Genomic DNA, 20,816 nt, shown 5'->3' on the forward strand with positions numbered 1-20,816 from the left:
TCCAATTAATCAGTTTCTGGTTTCGTTGAGAGAAAAGAAAGTTGGTCAGAACTCCAACGTTCATCATGAAAGCTGATGAACACTGATGAAGCCTAGGTTTAGCGTTACATCAAGATGGTACATCAAGCCTAGATTATGCGCTCAAAGCCCAAGACAATATCGCAAAGCTACCAACATCAGACACAGGTGAAAGGACTTCACCAACTGAGAGAAATAACATGAAAGGAAATGCGCTGCAGTTTTGTTTATAGACAGTGGAGGTCACAGGATTCAACTCAGATTGAGACAATTCATACAGCACGAGAGAGGCTGTTCAATTCACCATTTGTGTGCTAGCTCTAGCCATAACCTGATAAATTCCTTCTAAACCCTTCTAAATTACATATCCAATTGCCGTTTGAGAGTTCAGATGGAATCAAATTCCACTACCCTTTCAAGCAGAATATTAATAGGAGAAAAAAATTCTTATTTCCCCTCTCATTCTTTAGCCAGTTATTTTAATTCTACGACATCTGGTTAAAACACATCAGAGGAACTGTTTTCAGGTACTTGCTCCATCAAAACCCTGAAATTTTGATTTGGTCATCTCTTAACCTGCTCAAAAGAAACCAAGCCCAGGCTCTTGAATCTTTCCGCATTATTAAAGTCTCCCATCCTTTGGTGTTATCCTGGTAAATCGTTGCAAATCATTATATTCATGGGACTTAGCCAAGGCAAATTAATTTTCAGTGAAATGTTCCATAGCACCTCTCATTTCACGGAAATAAACAGTACATGAACTTGATGGGCTGAACAGTCTACTCTATAAATTACTCATATTTATGACTCTACTGAACTATTCTTGGGGACTTGCGTGCCTGGATCAACATCTGAGATGCATGGTGCCATGTCTAGATTATACTTATAATAGATAATATCACGAGCTGATTTTGACCTTTTTTTCCCCAAAGCAGTAAAATCTGAAATTCAAGCGTAAACCTATTCAGCAACCCACAAAATGCTAATACTGCCCAGCAGTGGCAGAGGCCATAGATTCTTTTAAAAAGGGCAAAAAAGTTAAAGAACTTTAAGGGACATTGCAGTATGGCTATTTTTTAGATTGTTGTAGCAAACAGCTGGCACAGACATGATTGAATAAACAGCTTTCTTCTGTGCTGTAAACATCCATGGCTCTATGGTTGGCAGAATTACTTTTCAGGCACCTACCACAGCATGGTAAGAAGCCATCAATTCAGCGACAAACTGTACTGCCGAGGTCAGAGGGTTACCTTATTTGAAAATGTTTGCCAAGTGTAGGTGACACAGCCATGAAACACTGACAGATAATCCTTGATGGCAAGATTAATCACTGAGTACAGCTGAAGCATACAGGCCCCAAACCCTCAGAATGGATCTCCACTGTGTGCTGAGTCCGTCTAGGTGTCAGGAGGAACATTACAATTGGCCTCAGCATACCAGGGTTTGAGCATAGAAAAAGTGATGGGTTCCACATCCAGAAACTCCCCTACTGGAAGTGCAACCGTGGAATTCAGAGCAGCACAGGATTAATCCCAACTGTGATACTCTTTCCCCAGCTGAATAGTTTGCTGACACAATTTACATATAAATAATTAAACACTTGGTTAAAAGGTACGGTAGGTTGACAATTGTATATGGAATCTGTATCCAACAAGGAGTCAATATCTTTAAGGGGAGAAAATCTGATACTGGAAGGTATGAACTCAACTCGTCATTGCGGTCTTTATTTGGGAAACTACAACTTCCATTCAACCATGTACATTTGTAGAAAACAGGTCACATACATGCACTCTGGTTTTCAGATTTGTAAGTGTTGCTGCTCAAAGTTGCATGACATTGTTTAAAAAAAAAATTAAAATTCCAAAGCACCCAGCTGAATTCTAAATAAATGCAATCAGTTTAAGTACAGACTTAACTCTGTGTTGACTGCACAACTCGGGTAGTGGCCTTAATATAGCCTTGCTGCCCACTCAACTAAATTTTCATGCGATTACATAATTTTATCTGGAGTCTCAGTTCCACTTGATTAAGTCACCTCAAAGCTGATAAGATTTGGATTGGCACAACCACATTAGAGTAAAAATAAAACCTTTTACAGCAGTGCGGATTTGAATAAATGGTTAAAAAAAAGGACCTGGCGGGAAGAGGGGCAGATAGGAGCAGGTTTGCTGATTTTACAAGTATAAGAGATAGCTGTTCAAAGGCTGGAAAGTTTTCTACCACCGTGTGAAGATCAGACTGACAAAGAGAGCGAAACTATAAATTAGTTACCGGATTGGCATTCTTTGCACCAACGCTGGCCCTTTGCACTATAAGCTTCTTATCCCCAAGCTGCATTCCATTCAACCCTGCGATTGCCTAAAAAGAACACATCATTCAGAACAAGCATGTTTGGTGAAAATTGTCCAAGAACTGCATCAATTTTCAAACGTTTCAATATAGGCTCAAAATACAAGCCCACAATTGAGTTATTTTGTGGACTTTAATGCAACAAACTGGAACCATGTTCCTTCTAATCCATTACACGTAGCAAATAAAACAAATCATTCCTAATATCAGTTGATTTAAAAACATGTTTCTGAAAAACACAAACTACATTATTGCATATTCTGTACAACAGTACTGAACAGCACAAATCATATCAAGCCTCAAATTCGTTTTTCACAAACATTAATAGATTTTGTTGTAGTTCCGATTTTACCAAGTCCCCATTTTGAATTCCAATTTCCCATTGACACTCTTCATTATACACCCACCAAGAAGCAGATAACTGAAACTGTGGGCTTCTCCACAACTTTGCAAGGATCAACTGGTAGGAAGTAGACATACCTGAAGCCCCTGGTGGAGACCCAGCAGAAAACTGATGAAATTCATCATGCTCATGGTTTGCAGGCTTGAGTGTTGGTCTCCACAGAAGTTTAAGCCTGCAACCAGAGATGCAATGTGATCCCAGGCTGTATGAACCAAAAGGCTGGCCGTCACCAAGCTCTCCTAGAAGCCAATAAACCTTTAGGACAGTGGTCCACTTTCCCCCTTGTGGCCCTCAGGAGACCCCCACTGCTGCATGTACATGGGCCTGCACTCTCAGTCCATCAGCACAGAGAATAAATGGAAGTGTGCAAGAGTGAGAATGACAGGCAAGATGTCATGCTTCGTTAATGAATAACACTGCCTTAAGAGAAGGAAAGCTACTGCCTGTGGTCATCAACAGCTCTGCACACAGAAATATTAATTTACATCAGTGGCACATTCAAGCATACACACTGCATGCAGTATGTTATAAGGTGATTGTTCTGGAACTGCTGCTGGTTTAACAGTTAGGATTGGCTTGTTGAAACGAGTTGCCACTTCTTATTGCTAAATATTCTTGTCCTGTTAGCACTTGTTACCGTGGAAATCATTGTTGGGGAAATCTCTAATCAACTGGTGAACCCAATCATTGATTCTTTATACATTTATTCAAAGTCATGAAAAGTTGTGATTTCACAAGTTTGGAAAAGTGCCTGGCATCGATGGTCATTTTAGGTTTGTACCAGTTACAAAGTAAGGATTTCCACCACTTTTTAATATTATATATGACAGCATTCACGCCAACTTACCAACTGTAGTCAGTCGAAGCACAAGTGTGTTGACCAAAAGCGAGAAAAGTGAAGTGATGTGAAAGGATGACACCCATCATGCAAAACAAGGCAAGAAACATAGTGTACAATATACCGCAACAATGCATTCAACATCTGATCTCCAGTAACATGAGAATTTTGAAAATAATTAGGTACCATGACATTAAAATGAAGAAGAGCAACCAAAGAAAACAAAGGGCAAATGTTGAACTAAGACAGAGAGAAAAGAGGCGTCCTAAACAATGCAACTTCATTTGATTGCAGCCATTCAAAGAGGGAGAAACAGCATATAGTGCAACAAAAGCGAATGCACAGCAGAATGAGAATTGGGAAATCCGCAACATTAGAAGTCCATTTTACTTAATTCTGTTGTTCAATTCTATGATCTTTTACTCAAAAAATCATGAACATTCCTTACCTTTTATCCAATACACCCCAGGTTTTACCGTTCATTTTTTAGGTCTATCGCCATCTGGATGAGGTTGGATCTGGCTGACTTCAAATTACCCCCAAATACCCCTCCCCTCGGTCATTTGAATTTTACAACTCCAAAGACCAATATGGTCACATTACAGAAACTATCATGTCAAATTACAACCTCCATCACTGCACATTTTCTTGTCTCAGAATTAGAAGCATAAATGTTCCCAGATAACTATCAACTAAACTATGAATTGACAAAATATTGTTCTGATTATCCAAAACATGCTATTCCATTATTCAGCCATCTGTTATGAAACTGGGTGATATTAAAACTCAATATGCTATTTCCAGTAATGTAGAATTGATCATACCTGATCAGTAACATTGATATCCACATATTCACAGAAGGCATAACCTTTGGATAGAGATGTTGCACTGTCCTTTACTAGGTTAAAAGCTTTAAGAGGGCCAAATGAAGTCAGAAGCTCTTTCACCTGCAAACCAAAACCAGTAGTGCAACAGTGAATGAGTAATTCTTCAAAACTGTTAAAATGAAGTATTAAATACTGTACAAATTTCCCAAATTAGGATCAAAGTTTGGAAATAAAAATTCTACCCTTTTAGGTACTGGGCATAAAATGGTGAAAGAGACAATTCGATAAACTATCCCTCGGTCTATAATTTTAAACTCAGCAGTTCAATTAAATGTAGACAGTCTGAAGTTTAAGAACAGGCCTCCAGTCAACATTTTGCAATCAGATAAGATAGTTCTCATTATACCAAAGACGAGAAGATTTCCAGTTAAATAAACAGCAGCCAGCACCAAGGCACTGTTACACAATAAACCACACCAGAACACCAATTTTTCAAATTCTGGCAGAGGGATTCCAATTGGGACGGTCTCAGAATTTGGCTTTCCAGGATGCCATTTGTCCCGGATTACTCGTGTGTCTGAATCTGTTGTGTCTGCACGCTCCAGAGAGTGTGGTCCCAGCTATCTGCGGCAGTCTCAATCGTGATTCTGGCGGAAGTGACAGGGTTCCAAAGTCGTGGCAAGCAGTCTCTGGCCTGAGTCCAGGCTGACTCCAGCCCTGCCCCAGCTCCTATGGGCCTGTCAGCAACCCCGCCATCCCCAGTATCACTCCTCCTTCCCCTTTGGTCCCATCAGCAGCAACATAAGTATCGCTTATGTTCTGGTTTGAACAACACTTTCCAAATGTAGAAAAAAAGTCAGCCATCTCTTTGCCTGCAAATGACAAACCCCACAAAGCTCGCAAGCGACACCCACAATTTTAAACAGATAGTTCCCACACAACCACTCAGTTTAAAATAATATCCTTGTTCAGCTTACATAATCCAAAGGAGTTGATCATATTTAATAAAAGCAAAAAAAAAATTATAGCAATGGAAAACGCTACTTATTTTAAATGGCGTTACAAATTAGCTAAACTTCACAGAAGTAATTTTCACAGAACAGATGAAGGAATGTGGAATTGGAAACAGAGGGAGAGGTAAGGGCCAAGGATCCATATCTTGGTTTCAGAGGCAAGAACAATTCGCCAAAGATTTCCTTTTATATAAATATAGACTGACTGTAGGTCTGTTCTTATACTTGCACTGATCCACTAAATACAAACAAGCTGGACAACAAGGATCTAACTGGATTATTAATTTTAAAAGAACTCTTAAAAATATAAAAAGCACCTGGCCTGGTATTGGACAGCGAATGACCAAACACAAGCATGAATTAAACCATGTCACCAAAAGAGTTTGCACACCATTAACTGGTACTACACACCATCAGAAAGTGTTAAAACACAATGCAACGTTCAAACGGGATACAATCTCAAGCATCATCTCAACACCCAAACCCCATCAAAAACATTTCTAACAATTTGCTTTCTGGCCCCAGTGTTGTGAATTTCTTCCTTCACACACTCTAATCACACCATTATCAACTTCTCCAAATTAAACGCTGACAAACACTTTGAAGCACTTACACTCATAATAGGTGAATAATTCCATTGGAATTCACATAAATACATATGCGATCACCAAGCAAACTGGAGGCCAGAGTTGTTTTATTGGAATCGCTTGTCCCAACCGTTCGCAAACCCATACTCACTTCATATAAAGGTGGATACATTTTTTTTAAGGGAACTAGAAACCAAAATGTTTACATCAATGCCAGTTGTTTATACACATTTATATCCATGGAGTAGACTTGAGGAGTTATGCCGCTTCCTTTATCTAGTCATAATATCTGTGACAACCATCAAGACTGTTCCACAAAAACAGATAGTCAGAGTTTCTACAGATGTTTAAAAAGGAGTAAGTAAAGTGAATGTTGGTTGTCTAGAGTGATAATGGGAAATTATTAATAGATAATAAGAAAATGGCAGCTGAAATGAACAAGTATTTTACTTGTCTTCACTACAGATGGTACAAAGAAATTCCAGTAATAGCTGTAAATCAGGAAGTGAAAGAAAGAGGGGAACATGGTGAAAGTACAATCACTAGGGAAGTGGTACTGAGCAAACTGATGGAGCTGTGGACTGACAAGGTCCTGATGAACTCCATCCGTGACATAGATTAGAACCTGAATATTGAAGGATATGACATTTATGAAGGAGAAGAAAAACAGGGGAAGTGTTGGTTAATTAATGATGATATTCGCACATTAAAGAGTAATGACCCAAGTTCAGCAAACCAGGATGAAGAAGCAGTTTGGGTTAAGATGATGAATTACAACGGCAAGAAGTCACTTGTGGACGTGGTGTACAGGGCCCCTAATTGTAACTACATGGTAGGAGAGTATAAAAGAGATAATGGGAGTTTGCCAGAAAGGTACTGCAATAATCATAGGCAATAATGGGTATTTAATCTACATACAGTTTGGAAAAATCGCATGGGCAAAGGTAGTGTAGCTAGAGGAGCTGATAGAATTTTTCAGGATAGTTTCTTAGAACATGTTCTGTAGCCAACCAGAAGGCAGGCTACACTAGACCTGGTATTGTGCAATAAGATAGGACTAATTGGTAACATCATAGTGAAGGCACTCCTTGGTCGCAGCAATCATAATATGACTGAATTTTACATTCAGTTTAAAGGGAGAGAAGAGTGTGTCCAACACTATTATATTAAATTTAAATAAGGGCAATCATGAGGACAATGAAAGTGGAGCTAGCTAGAGAGTGAACGAGTAAATATGCTTAACGGAGCAATCAACAGATTCAGTAGCAGACATTTATTTAAGGGGCTGGTTTAGCACAGGGCTAAATAGCTGGCTTTTAAAGCAGACCAAGGCAGACCAGCAGCACGATTCAATTCCCGTACCAGCCTCCCCGAACAGGCGCCGGAATGTGGCAACTAGGGGCTTTTCACAGCAACTTCATTTGAAGCCTACTTGTGATAATAAGTGATTTTCATTTCATTTCATTTTTCAGAATACACATTCTAATGAGAAAGAAAACTTCCATAATCCTATAGAAAGTGTGTCTGGAGAATTGGTAATGGAAAGGAGGACTAGGTGGATAAATTAAACAGGTATTTTGCATCAGTCTGCAATAGTAACATCCCAGAAATAGCTGTAAATTGGGAAATGGAAAGGAGGGAAGAACAAGAAAATTATAATCACCAGTGAAGTGGCATTAAGCAAACTGTTGGGTAGGCAGGCTGACAAACCCCCTGGTCCAGATGGACATCACCTAAAGGTCTTGAAAAAGTAGCTAATGAGATAGTTAATGCATTGATTTAAATTTTCCAAAATTCCCTAGATTCAGGGAAGGTTCCATTAGATTGGAAGATAGTAAATGTACCTCATTGTTTCTTTGAAGGAGTCACATGTACTGTGGTTAAAGGAGAACCGATGGATGTATGTACTTAGATTTCCAGAAGGCATTTCTTTTCAAAAAAAAAAAAAAAAAATTTAGAATACCCAATTCATTTTTTCCATTTAGGAGCAATTTAGAGTGGCAAATCCACCTAGCCTGCACATCTTTTGGGTTGTGGGGGCGAAACCCACGCAAACACGGGGAGAATGTGCAAACTCCACATGGACAGTGACCCAGAGCCGGGATTGAACCTGGGACGCCGGCGCCGTGAGGCAGCAGGGCTAACCCACTGCGCCACCGTGCTGCCCCAGAAGGCAGGTGTAACATCAAAGGTTATTGTGTAAAATAGAAGCTTATGGTGTAAGGGGTAACATATTGGCATGGATTGAAGATTGGTTAGCTAACAGGAAACAGTTGACATAAATTAGTCTTTTTCTGGTTGACAGGATGTGATGAGTGGTGTGCCACAGGGATCAGTGCTGGGCCACAGGGATCAGTGCTGGAAACTCAACTTTTTACAATTTGTATAAATGACTTGGATTAAGGGACTGAAGGTATGGTTTCTCAATTTGATGATGACACAAAGATAGGTACAGAAGTAAATTGTGAGGACGACGCAAAGGGACAAGGATAATGTTCAGTGAGTGGGCAAAAACCTGGCAAATTGAGTGTAATGTGGGCAAATGTGAAATTGTCCATTTTGGCAAGAAGAATAAAAGGCAGATTATTACTTAAACGAAGAACGGCTGCTGAGTTCCGAGGTGCAGAGGGATCTAGATGTTCCAGTGAGTGAATCACAAAAAGTCAGTATGCAGGTACAGCAAGTAATAAGAAGTCTAATGGAATGCTATCCTTTATTACAAGAGGAATTGAACATAAAAAGGAAGAATGTTGTGTGTCAGTTATATGTGGCATTGATTATCACAGAATTTACAGTGCAGGAGGCCATTCGGCCCATCGAGACTGCACCGGCTCTTGGAAAGAGCACCCTACCCAAGGTCAACACCTCCACCCTATCCCTAGAACCCAGCAGCCCCACCCAACACTAAGGGCAATTTTGGACGCTAAGGGCAATTTATCATGGCCAATCCACCTAACCTGCACATCTTTGGACTGTGGGAGGAAACCGGAGCACCCGGAGGAAACCCACGCACACACGGGGAGGATGTGCAGAATCCGCACAGACAGTGACCCAAGCCGGAATCGAACATGGGACCCTGGAGCTGTGAAGCAATTGTGCTATCCACAATGCTACCGTGCTGCCCTGGTGAGACCACAGCTCGAATACGGTGTGTAGTTTGGTCTCCTTATTTAAGAAAGGACGGAAATGCATTGGAGTGGTTCAGTGAAGGTTTTACTAGATTGATAATTGGTATGTGTATAGTCTCACGAGGAAAGATTGAACAGACTGGGCTTGTTTCCAAGAACAAGAGGTGACTTGATCCAGTATAAAAGATCCTGAACGGTATGGGTGCGATCTTCCGGTCACGCTGTGCCGGAAAATAGCTCGGCGCAGTGGGCCAGCGAAAGCCAAAAAAGCTCGCTCCCAGGATCTACCTGGCTTGCAACGCCTTGCGAGATTCAACGCTATCTCGCGACGTTGCAAAGCGAATCTTGCCCAAAATGGGCGGGATCAGTTTTTGGCAAATCTGCATATTAGAGTGAGGCAGTAAGCCTTACTCTAATGTACAGATTCCCAAGATGCCGGAGGCTTTGGGATTCAATCCCTTCACCTCGGGCGAGCTCTGTTGTATTGGTCCGCACCAATGGGGACCAGATCGAATGGCACTTGTGGGGGTCCCCAAAGGGGTTGGAGGCTCCCAGCTGCATGACCTTTGGGCAGGGTGGTGCCCTGGCATTGCCGGTGCCACCTGGGCACCCTGACAGTCCCAACCTGGCACCCTGTCAGTGCCACCTGGGTGCCAGCCTGTCAGTGCCAAGGTGACACTGGCAATAGCGGTGCCAAGCTGGCATTGTTTGCATGCGCACGATCGTGCCGGGATTGCAAGGTGCTGTGTTCGGGCTGGGGGAGGTCAGGTTTTTTTTTGTGGGCCTCGGAGATCTCGCTACAATGGAGAGTTTCGGCCAGCAGAGCTCTGCGTTGTAAAAAGCGGGGCTATGTGCGTTCTCGGACGCGCGTTCCCCATTTAGGCCGCTTATTCAAAGCCAGTACTGTTGAATAACCATGTGAGTGAAAGAATAAACGCGCATGCTCTGGATCTCTGTCCCCTCTTGGGAAGATCTCGCCCGATGTTTCCTCTTGTGGGGGAGTCCAGAATTCGGATACATGTTTTAAAATTAGGGGTCACCCTTTCAGGAGAGATAAGAAATTTTCTCTTTCAGAGGGTTGAGAGACTTTGGAACTTTATGGTTATATGGGTTAGGTGGGAATGCGGAATTCAAAACATAAATAGTCCTGGGGCGGGATTCTCCGAAAACGGGCTGACGTCCGGGACCCGGCGCCAAAAACGGCGCGGATCACTCCGGCGTCGGGCCCCCCCAAACGCAAGTTCTCCGGCCCCGAATGGGCTAGCAGCGGCGTGACGCCATTCGTGATGGTGTCACCCGACGTGGATGGCGACGCCGTGACAGCTCAAAAGACGCCCCCCCCCCCCCCACTCCGGAAGACCCGACAAGATGGCCGCCTGCCGCGCAGCCCCGAGGTTCCAGGACCGCGACATCGAGGCGCTCCTGGACGCAGTGGAGGAGAGGAGGGAGTCCCTGTACCCCGGGCATGGCCGGCGTCTGTGGAGGGAGGTGGCAGAGGCCGTCAGCGCTATGGCTCTGACACCACAGACAGGCACCCAGTGCCACAAGGTGAACGACCTCGTCAGGGCAGCCAGGGTGAGTCCCCCCCTCTCCCTGCCCGATGTGCAGCACACCCCCAGGTGAAACCAACCCTAACCCGAACCTTTGCACCATACGCGCAACTGATGGCGTGCATTCATATACCTGTCTAACACTGTTGCCCTTTACCTCTGCCACCCACCCGCCCCCCACAGAAGCGTGTACACAACAATAGGGAGCATGAGAGGACTGGAGGGACCCCAGCTGATGAGAGGCCACTCACCGTACATGAGGAAAGGGCCCTGGAACTGGCTGGCGGACCGGAGGACCAGGAGGTTGCCGATGCAGAGGTCGGGGCCCACCAGCAAGGAAGCCATGGACAGCCCGTCCCCATATCCCCCCCTCCCTCATATCACCTGATCACCGCCTGCGTGTCTAACCATGCATGCTTCATTGTGTATTGCAGGAGGAAACGTCGAGGCATCCATCCCCACAGTTGCTGACCGCCCACAGGATGCCCCAGGGCGACCACCGGATATGGAGAGACTCGGACCCTCTGGCACGCGACGCCCGCAGGATGCCCCAGGGCGACCACGGGATACGTAGAGACCCGGGCCCTCAGGCACGCGACGCCCGCAGGGTGCCCCACAGGAGACGGAGAGACCTGGAGCAATAGGGAGACGACGCCCCCGTCTCCTGCGGGTGCGGCGACGCAGGCGTGTGCCACCCAGCGACAAGGGGGGCAGCCACAGGCCCCCGTCGCAGCCGAGCCACGAAACCACTACCCAGGACACCACTACCCAGGACAGCCCTACTCAGGAAACCGAAATACAGGACAGTGACACAGAGTGGATGGGTGGAGACGAACCTCCACCCCAAAGTACCATGGACTCAAGAGTATGACGATGCACACGACAACGCCACTGCTGTCTCCAACACCCTCCACCATCGCAAAGACACTCACCTCGGTTGGGCACTTTAGTGATGAGGCGTCTGGTACACTCACTGGTACGCACAACACAGCCGTACAGGTACAGCAGGTGGAGGTAGGAGCAGCAGAGGAGCCGGGAGGTCGGAGGGCATCCTGACGCAAGGGAACAGCTGCCGCCCAGATGGATCCCGTGTTCCTGGAGTTACCACACCCAACCATAGCCCCGATACAACCTGGGACGAGCAAAGAGGGCGACGGTCGGCTTGCAGCGGCTGCAGTCGCAGGTGGAGGAGTGCACCCGCGTCCAGGAGCTGGGAGTGGTCCCGGTCATGCGTGCCACCCAGGCCAACACCGCACGGGTGGCGTCCGCGGTGGAGGCAATGGATGCGACGGTGTCAGACATGGGGAGCAGTATGCGAGGCCTGGGGCTTTTCGTGCAGGTGGCGTCTGTGCCCAGGACATGGCCGCCCTCTTACAGGAGGCCATAAGCCAGCGGCAGATGGCAGAGGCGCGCAACGCTGTGGCCCTGTCTCAGCAGGCCATGGCCCAGTCTCAGCAGGCAATGGCCCAATCCCTGCAGGCCATGGCCCAGTCTCAGCAGGCCATCGCTGAGGGCATCGGCACCATTGCCCATGTGCTAGCCGGCGTCGCACAGTCACAGACAGGGATGGCCAACTCCCTGAGCTCCATGGCTGCAAACCTGCAGACCCTTGTCGATACCAGCAGGGGCCTCCAGGACTGGCAGCGCCAGGTGTCGGAGGGGAGTCGGATGGCCGGTCCGTTCGCACCCCCGACCCATGTAGAGGCCTGGGGGCCATTGGGCACCCCAAGGGAGGAGGAGTTGCTGGCGCCCGTCCCTGGTCCCCCTGGAGGAGAGGTCCAGGAACACTGCAGCACCTCGGACTCCTCCCCCCCCCTTCCGTCCTAGGTGCATCGGGCGGGCAACGGGCAGGACTGGCTGGCAGTTCGTAACCCCAGTTGCCCGGGCCGCAGCCTGGCCCATTTAGGCCAGGGCGCCCCAGGAAGCGGCCGCCAAAGGGATCCCGAGTCAGAGGGCAGGAATCACAGGAGTCCACCTCCAGTTCTGCTGTACCGTCTGGGGAACCACCTAGGCGTAGTCAAAGGGCCCGTAAAGCCAAACAATTAGACACAGAGTAAGTTGGCACGGGTGCAGGGCACAGACGAGTTTTAGGGGCTAGGGCACGTGTATGCACTGTTTGTTTTTGAAGTCACTTTAACACCTACAGAAGCTGCCTTTGTGTTCTGTCCGAAGCGTGCGGGGGTGTCATGTACGTTGAGCGCCAGTGTGTGTGTGAGGGGTGGTCTTACGTCGGCCTCAGGTGAGTCTGCCCCCTTCCCCCTGCGCCGCCCTCACCATCACCCCTGGCAAAGGACGCGACCGTGCGCTGCAGTGTCACAACCGCATGCAGGGATGATCCGGGTGGATGGTGGTACTGTGGCCATGGGTCAGACATCGTCCAACGACGTGGAGCCAGGCGCTCATTGCAGAGCGGGTTGTCATCACCCTCCATGGCCTGCAATAGACACGCTTCCACCGGCGCCCGTGAGAGCCCGGCCGTCGTGCCGCAGGTGGATCGGCAATGGAGGGGTGGTGTGCATGCGGGTGGGGTGGGTGTGGTGGGGGGGGGGATGAGGGTGCTGGGTGGGTGTTGCCATGGTATGCGGTATGTGGCCATACTCGCCGATTCCCACGCCCCCTAGTCAGTGAAGCGGGCGGCTATCAGCCTGTCACGTGCCCGCTGGCCCAGCCGGTAACAGTGGACAGCCATCCGCCCATGTCTAGCCCGTCTGCCCTGACCATTGCCCCCATCCCCCTCATCTGGGAGGACTGCGCCTCTTCCTGCTGCTCCTCCACTCCGCCCTCCTCTGCTTGCGGAACATCGCCCCTCTGCTGGGCTATGTTGTGCAGGACGCAGCACACCACAATGATGCGGCCGCCCCTATCTGAGATACTGGAGGGGTCCAGGCACCTGAAACGCATTTTGAGCACGCCAAAGCACCTATCACACACCTTGTCGCTGCATGGGCATCATTGTAGCTGTTCTCCGCGTCATTCTGTGGCCTCCGTATAGGCGTCATCAGCCACGACCGCAATGGGTACCCCCTGTCTCCCAGCAACCAGCCCCTCAGCCGGGGGTGGCGGCCCTCGTACATGCAGGGGATGTAAGACCGCGACAACACGTATGAGTCATGTACAATTCCTGGGTACCGGGCACAGACGTGCAGTATGATCTTGCGGTGATCGCAGACCACCTGGATGTTCATGGAATAGGTCCCCTTCCTATTGGTGAACACGGCCCTGTTATCTGCAGCTGGCCGCACGGCGATGTGTATCCCATCGATCGCGCCCTGGACCATTGGAAACCCGGCCACGGCAGAGAAGCCCACGGCCCGGGTATCCTGGCTGGCCCGGTCCACAGGGAAGCGGATGTAGCAGTCCGCAACGGCATATAGGGCGTCTGTCACTGCCCGGATGCACTGGTGCACCGATGTCTGTGAGATGCCGGACAGATCCCCACCTGGCGCCTGCAATGACCCCGTGGCATAAACGTTCAGGGCCACCGTAACCTTGACGACACGGGGAGAGGGTGTCTCTTCTCCCCACCCCCCCCAGTGCCACGCGGTACCAGGAGGTGGCAGATGTGTGCCACGGTTTCCTGGCTCATCCAGAGTCTCCTCCTGCATTCCCGGTCCGTGAGGTCCTGGTATGACAACTGGGGCCGGTACACACGGGGCCTCCTCGGGTGCCTCCGTTGCCGTGGCCACAACGTCCCCCTCCTCGTCCTGTCGGGCGGGTGTCCCTGCCCCTCTGCGGCAGCCTGCGCCGCCTCTCTGGCACGCTCCTCCTCCTCCTCGAGGGCAACATGGAGAATAGCGGCTGCCGCCGCAGCGGCCAACATTGCTGGCTGATGAGAAAACATGACGGCCTGCGCGCCGGGGGGGGAAAGAGAGAGAAATGATGACACGTCATCATTGCCCGTACCCCCCTCCCTTTAGCCAGGTGGCATGGGCGCGACTGTTGAAGGATGGCACGTGGCCAGACGGACAAACTCCCTTGCCCTCGCACCCCCCCGGCACTCATATTCCCCCCCCCCCCCCCCCCGGCACTCATCTCCCCCGCCCCCCCCCCCCCGGCACTCATCCTCATCCCCCCCCCCCCCCCCCCCCCCGGCACTCATATCTCTTCCCCCCACCCCAGTCACTCATCTCCCCCCCCCCCCCCCCCCGCGGCACTCATCTCCCCCCCTCCCCCGGCACTCATATCTCTTCCCCCCACCCCCGTCACTCATCTCCCCCGCCCCCCCCCCCCCCCCCCGCCCCGGCACTCATCCTCATCCCCCCCCCCCGGCACTCATATCTCTTCCCCCCACCCCAGTCACTCATCTCCCCCCCCCCCCGCGGCACTCATCTCCCCCCCCTCCCCCGGCACTCATATCTCTTCCCCCCACCCCCGTCACTCATCCACCCCCCCGGCACTCATCTCCCCCCCTCCCCCGGCACACATCTCCCCCCCCCCCCCCCCCGGGCACTCGTCTCCCCCCCCTGCACTCATCTCCTCCCCCCCCTCACACAAACCTCCCCCACCCCCCACACACACCTCTCCCCCCCACACACACACCTCTCCCCCCCCACACACACCTCTCCCCCCCCACACACACCTCTCCCCCCCCCACACACACCTCTTCCCCCCCCCACACACACCTCTCCCCCCCCACACACACCTCTCCCCCCCCCACACACACACCTCTCCCCCCCACACACACACCTCTCCCCCCCCACACACACACACCTCCCCCCCCACACACACACACCTCTCCCCCCCCCCCCACACACACACCTCTCCCCCCCCCCACACACACACCTCTCCCCCCCCCCACACACACACCTCTCCCCCCCCCCACACACACACCTCTCCCCCCCCACACACACACACCTCTCCCCCCCCCACACACACCTCTCCCCCCCACACACACACCTCTCCCCCCCACACACACACCTCTCCCCCACACACACACACCTCTCCCCCACACACACACACCTCTCCCTCACACACACACACCTCTCCCCCACACACACACACCTCTCCCCCACACACACACACCTCTCCCCCACACACACACACCTCTCCCCCACACACACACACCTCTCCCCCACACACACACACCTCTCCCCCACACACACACACCTCTCCCCCACACACACACACCTCTCCCCCACACACACACACCTCTCCCCCACACACACACACCTCTCCCCCACACACACACACCTCTCCCCCACACACACACACCTCTCCCCCACACACACACACCTCTCCCCCACACACACACACCTCTCCCCCACACACACACACCTCTCCCCCACACACACACACCTCTCCCCCACACACACACACCTCTCCCCCACACACACACCTCTCCCCCACACACACACCTCTCCCCCACACACACACCTCTCCCCCACACACACACCTCTCCCCCACACACACACCTCTCCCCCACACACACACCTCTCCCCCACACACACACCTCTCCCCCACACACACACCTCTCCCCCACACACACACCTCTCCCCCACACACACACCTCTCCCCCACACACACACCTCTCCCCCACACACACACCTCTCCCCCACACACACACCTCTCCCCCACACACACACCTCTCCCCACACACACACCTCTCCCCCACACACACACCTCTCCCCCACACACACACCTCTCCCCCACACACACACCTCTCCCCCACACACACACCTCTCCCCCACACACACACACCTCTCCCCCACACACACACCTCTCCCCCACACACACACAGACTGCGGCCACGCCATCACCTCTCCTGCGGCCACCACCCAGGGCATGACCAACCTCCACGCTGGACGGCATCAACCATCAGCACTGGTTGACGCCGTTAAAAAGGTGTTTTGATTTACGCCGACGTGACCCCGGTGGGACTTCGGCCCATTCAGCCGGGAGAATACGGGCAGCCCCGGAGTCCATTGTCTCGCGCCCGCCCCTGCCATTCTCCGACACGGGCGGCGTGATCGACGCACCCCCCCCCCAGCGATTCTCCGACCCTAATGAAGGATGGAGCAGGCTAGAAAGGCCAAATGGCCTACTTCGGCTCCTATTTTGCAGGTCCGTAAGTAAACTGCTGATGGCAGGTGGATTTGAGTATAACATGGGCAAAATTCTCTGCCTCACAAAGCCGCAAATGCGAACTGTATTCGGACGGAGAATCGGGCGTCAGGCAAAAATCTAGGCCCGTGCCCTGCACTGATTTGGCCGCAATGCTCCAGTCCCTTGCTGGTGGCGATAACTAGGTTTGCGCCCCGCAAGCGCAAACTCGGCATTTGCATGCATTTAAATGTGATTAGCGGGTTGGACACAGTATCATAGAATCATAGAACGATATAGCGCAGTACAGGCCCTTCGGCCCACGATGTTGCACCGAAACAAAAGCCATCTATCCTACACTGTGCCTACAGTATGCTGTGCCTTTCCGCGATGCTCCGCTCTTCTGTGGTGGAGGTCACGGTTGTGTGAATTATTACAATCATTTACAAACGTGGACTGGGCACCAGCCTTTGGACGGTAGTAAGGGGCTAAAAAACTGAAAAATCACTGAACACTGTTGGGCTTGCTGGGGGTTGGTTGTGGGAACAGTAGCAGATAGTGACTTGGTGTCAAGTCAGTGACGTGCCCCACCCCCCCCCTGACCCCCAGGATTGAGGTGGCCTGGTTCAGACCGCCACTTACAGTGCTACTTACTTTTGGTGCTACTTACAGTATCCTGGCTGCTCACACTGCTGAGTTCTGCTTGTGATCTTTAAATAGTCAGAAGGCCTGTCATCTGGGAGCCCACCCAAGTTGCCCCTCTGGACACCCTCATAGCCCAGCTGCATCATCAAGGGCCAAGCTCAATCAGGAGCCCAACAGTTGTTGGCACTCCTCAGAAGCAATGCCACACTGCAGGGGTTCAGCTCAACCCAACCAGAGGACACCTGCACCGCAGCCTTTGGAACTCCCCCTGGTTCTCTGGCCCCCAGGGCAGAGACTCACCAGCGACCCTCATCCCTCCAGATCACAAGTGAGACTTTCAGCGTCACTGCCTCTGCAAACACCTCCCAGGCAGTGTTCAGGATCGCAATTTTGAGTCTGCGGCCCACGCTGGGGAAGAGGGTGTCCCTCCATGCCAGTGAGGAGTGGAGGTCCACCTCGATTTCTCGACTTCGTGGGCGGGTCTTCTCTGATCCATCTTGGTGGCTGCAGTGAGTGTGTATGGTAAGTGGAGCGCTTAAAAACAGCTCCAACTGCCAGGCTCTTTGGCACTAACTCCAGCCCCAGCAGTTAGAATGCCTGCTGGGCCGAGAGCTGCTCGGAATTCACGGCAGCAGAGTGCTGGCCTATTAGCACGTCCTGAATTGCTCCACAAATAGCGCCAACGGAAACACAAACTGCACACAATTCAGTCCCGGCATCAATCCCAGAGAATTTCGCCCCATGTCACTCCCATCCTTCTCCCAACATGAAACAGTTCACCTAAGCAGAGATATTCTGTCTTGCGGAGTGGCAAAAAAATACAATGAAACATAAATTAACAATCTGCATGCAAGTTCTCTAGAATCACAGGATGCAGAAAGAGGTCATTTGGCCCACCATGTCTGTACTAGCTCTCTAACAGCAACTCAAGCCATTTCCACTCACCTGCCCTTCAACTACTCATCGAAACCCTTTTTGAAAGCCATGATCGAAACTGCCTCCATCACATGCTCAGGCAATGTATGCCAGATTATAACCACTTGCTGTGTTTAAAAAAAGAATGTCGCTATTGCTTCTTTTGCCAATCCCCTTAAATTTGGTTCTCGACTCTTTCACTAACAGTTTCCCCCAATTTCTGCTCTATCTGGATCCCTCATGATTTTGAATATCTCTCCCAAATCTTCTTTCAACACTCTCTTCCATGGATAATAACCACAGTTTCTCCAATCTATCTACATAATTAAAATCTCATATCCTTGGAACCATTTTCAAAGCTTTTTTTTAGTGCAGCCTCTCTAAAACCACACCTGCTCCCGAAAGCCCATTATTGGACACAAACTCCAGTTGAGGTTAAACCAGTGTTTTAAATATTCATCATGAGCGACTTGCTTTTGCACTGTGTGCCTTTAGTTATGAAGTTCAGGATTCTGCAATTGCTTTCTCAATCTGTCTAGCCATCTTTGATGATTTGTGCACATATACCCCAGATCATTGTTGCTCCACCCACTTTAAAATTGTATCTTTCAATTTATTTTGCATCTTTTTACTCTTAAAATTCATCATTTCGGGGTGGTATGGTGCCGCAGTGGTTAGCACTACTGCCTCACAACGCTGAGGACCAGGTTCGATCCCAGCTCAGGGTCACTGTTCATGTGGAGCTTGCACATTCTCCCCGTGACTGTGTGGGACTCACCCCCACAACCCAAAGATGTTCAGGGTAGGTGGATTGCCCCTTGATTGGGAAAAGAAGAATTGGGTAGTCCAAATATTTTTTAAAATAAAATGCAACATTTCACACTTCTGTGCATTAAATTCAATCTGCCACGTGCCTGCCCACTATGCTTCTCAGTTCATAATACTTCCAAGTTTTATGTCATTTACTAACAATGAGATGTTACCCCGTATACCCAACAATGTCAAGAAAACCAGTGGTCCTAGTAATGGCCTCTGGGGAACACTGCTATACACTTTCTTCCTGTCCAAAAGACAACCGTTCACCACTATTCTCCTTCCTGTCACTAAGCCAATTTTGTATGCATGTTGTGACTATCCCTTATATTTAATGGATTTCAACTTTGCTGGCAAGTCTATTATGTGGCACATCTTCAAACACCTTTTGGGAATCCATGTACACCACATCAAACCTTCACTGATGGTGGGCGTTGATTTAACCTCATCAAAAAACTCAGTCAAGTGGGGGCAAGGTGGTGCGGGGTGGGAGTAGGTGCACAAGCTGAATCTGGCTCGGTTGGTGGAGCAAATGAATGGGAATTTAGGAGGTGGGATATGCTCCCACTGCCGTTGGTGGGACGGGTGCAATCTCCCGGTCTTTATCCCAAAGGTGTTTTTTTTTTTAAAAAGAGTGTTAATGGACTGATTTCGGGGTTCGTCTGGGCGGTAAAGTATGGGAGCGGATGGAGGCAGCTTGCAATGGCTCGAGCTTAGGGGCATTATTGATGGTGCCTCTGCCGTTCTCGCCGGCCAGGTACTCCACAAGCCTGGTAGTGGTGGCGGCCCTAAGGATGTGGGGACAGTGGCGGCAGCATCGGAGCGATGGGTGGGGATTGAGATGTTTGGGGATCTGTTCGTCGAGGGCAGCTTTTCAAGCTTGGAGGGGTTGGTGGAGGAATTTGAGCTGTCCAGCGGGAATGGGTTCCGGTGTTTGCAGGCGAGGGATTTTGTTCGGAAGTTGATGCCAACCTTTCCCCATCTGCCAACCCTGGGGCTACAGGACAAGGTGGTGTCAAAAACAGGGGTGGGTGAGGGCAGAGTGTCGGAAATCTATAAGGAGCTAATGGATTGGGAGGGGGGTCCGATAGGGGTAGTGAACCGCAAGTGGGAGGAAGAGCTGGGGAGGGAGTTGGAAGCTGGGTCGTGGAAGGAGGCTCGGATGAGGATGAACGGATCTTATTCAAGATGTGGAGATGCCGGCTTTGGACTGGGGGCGGGGGGGACGGACGGACAGTAAGTCCTAAGACACCAGGTTAAAGTCCAACAGGTTTGTTTCGAATCACTAGCTTTCGGAGTGCAGCTCCTTCATCAGCCTGATGAAGGAACTGCGCTCCAAAAGCTAGTGATTCGAAGCAAACCTGTTGAACTTTAACTTGGTGTTGCAAGTCTTATTACTGTAGCCTTATTCAGTTCAAGGTGGTGCACAGGGCACATATGACTGTGGCCAGGATGACTAGATCTTTTGAAGGGATGGATAGGTGAGGGCGGTGTATGGGTGGGCCCCCGAATCATGTCCACATGTTTTGGGCCTGGCCTAAGCTAGAGGGATTCTGGCAGATGTTTACTGATGTAATGTCAGAGATCTTGAGGGCAAAGGTGGTCCAGAGTCCAGAAGTGGAAATTTTTGGAGTGTCAGAAGATCCGGGAGTCCAGGGGGCGAGAGAGGCCGACGTCTTGGTCTTTGCCCC

The 20,816-nt window shown here is 50.1% G+C and overlaps 2 protein-coding genes across 5 annotated transcripts in view; one reads left to right on the top strand and one right to left on the bottom strand.

The window, feature by feature from the left end:
- LOC140395380 (uncharacterized) overlaps positions 1-20,816 on the top strand; it is a 242,299-nt gene that overhangs the window by 215,484 nt on the left and 5,999 nt on the right. The window lies entirely within an intron of this gene.
- The window catches only part of LOC140395379 (splicing factor U2AF 65 kDa subunit-like), a 75,343-nt gene that overhangs the window by 6,902 nt on the left and 47,625 nt on the right, over positions 1-20,816 (bottom strand). For all 4 annotated transcript variants that reach the window (XM_072483068.1, XM_072483067.1, XM_072483070.1 and 1 more), the window contains exons 8-9: positions 4,433-4,555; positions 2,290-2,376 (exon numbers count right to left, since the gene is read on the bottom strand). In XM_072483068.1, the coding sequence (XP_072339169.1) occupies positions 2,290-2,376; positions 4,433-4,555 (210 nt within the window). The remainder of the gene's footprint in view (positions 1-2,289; positions 2,377-4,432; positions 4,556-20,816) is intronic.

The sequence above is a fragment of the Scyliorhinus torazame genome, chromosome 18, assembly GCF_047496885.1.
Source record: "Scyliorhinus torazame isolate Kashiwa2021f chromosome 18, sScyTor2.1, whole genome shotgun sequence".
NCBI lineage: Eukaryota > Metazoa > Chordata > Chondrichthyes > Carcharhiniformes > Scyliorhinidae > Scyliorhinus > Scyliorhinus torazame.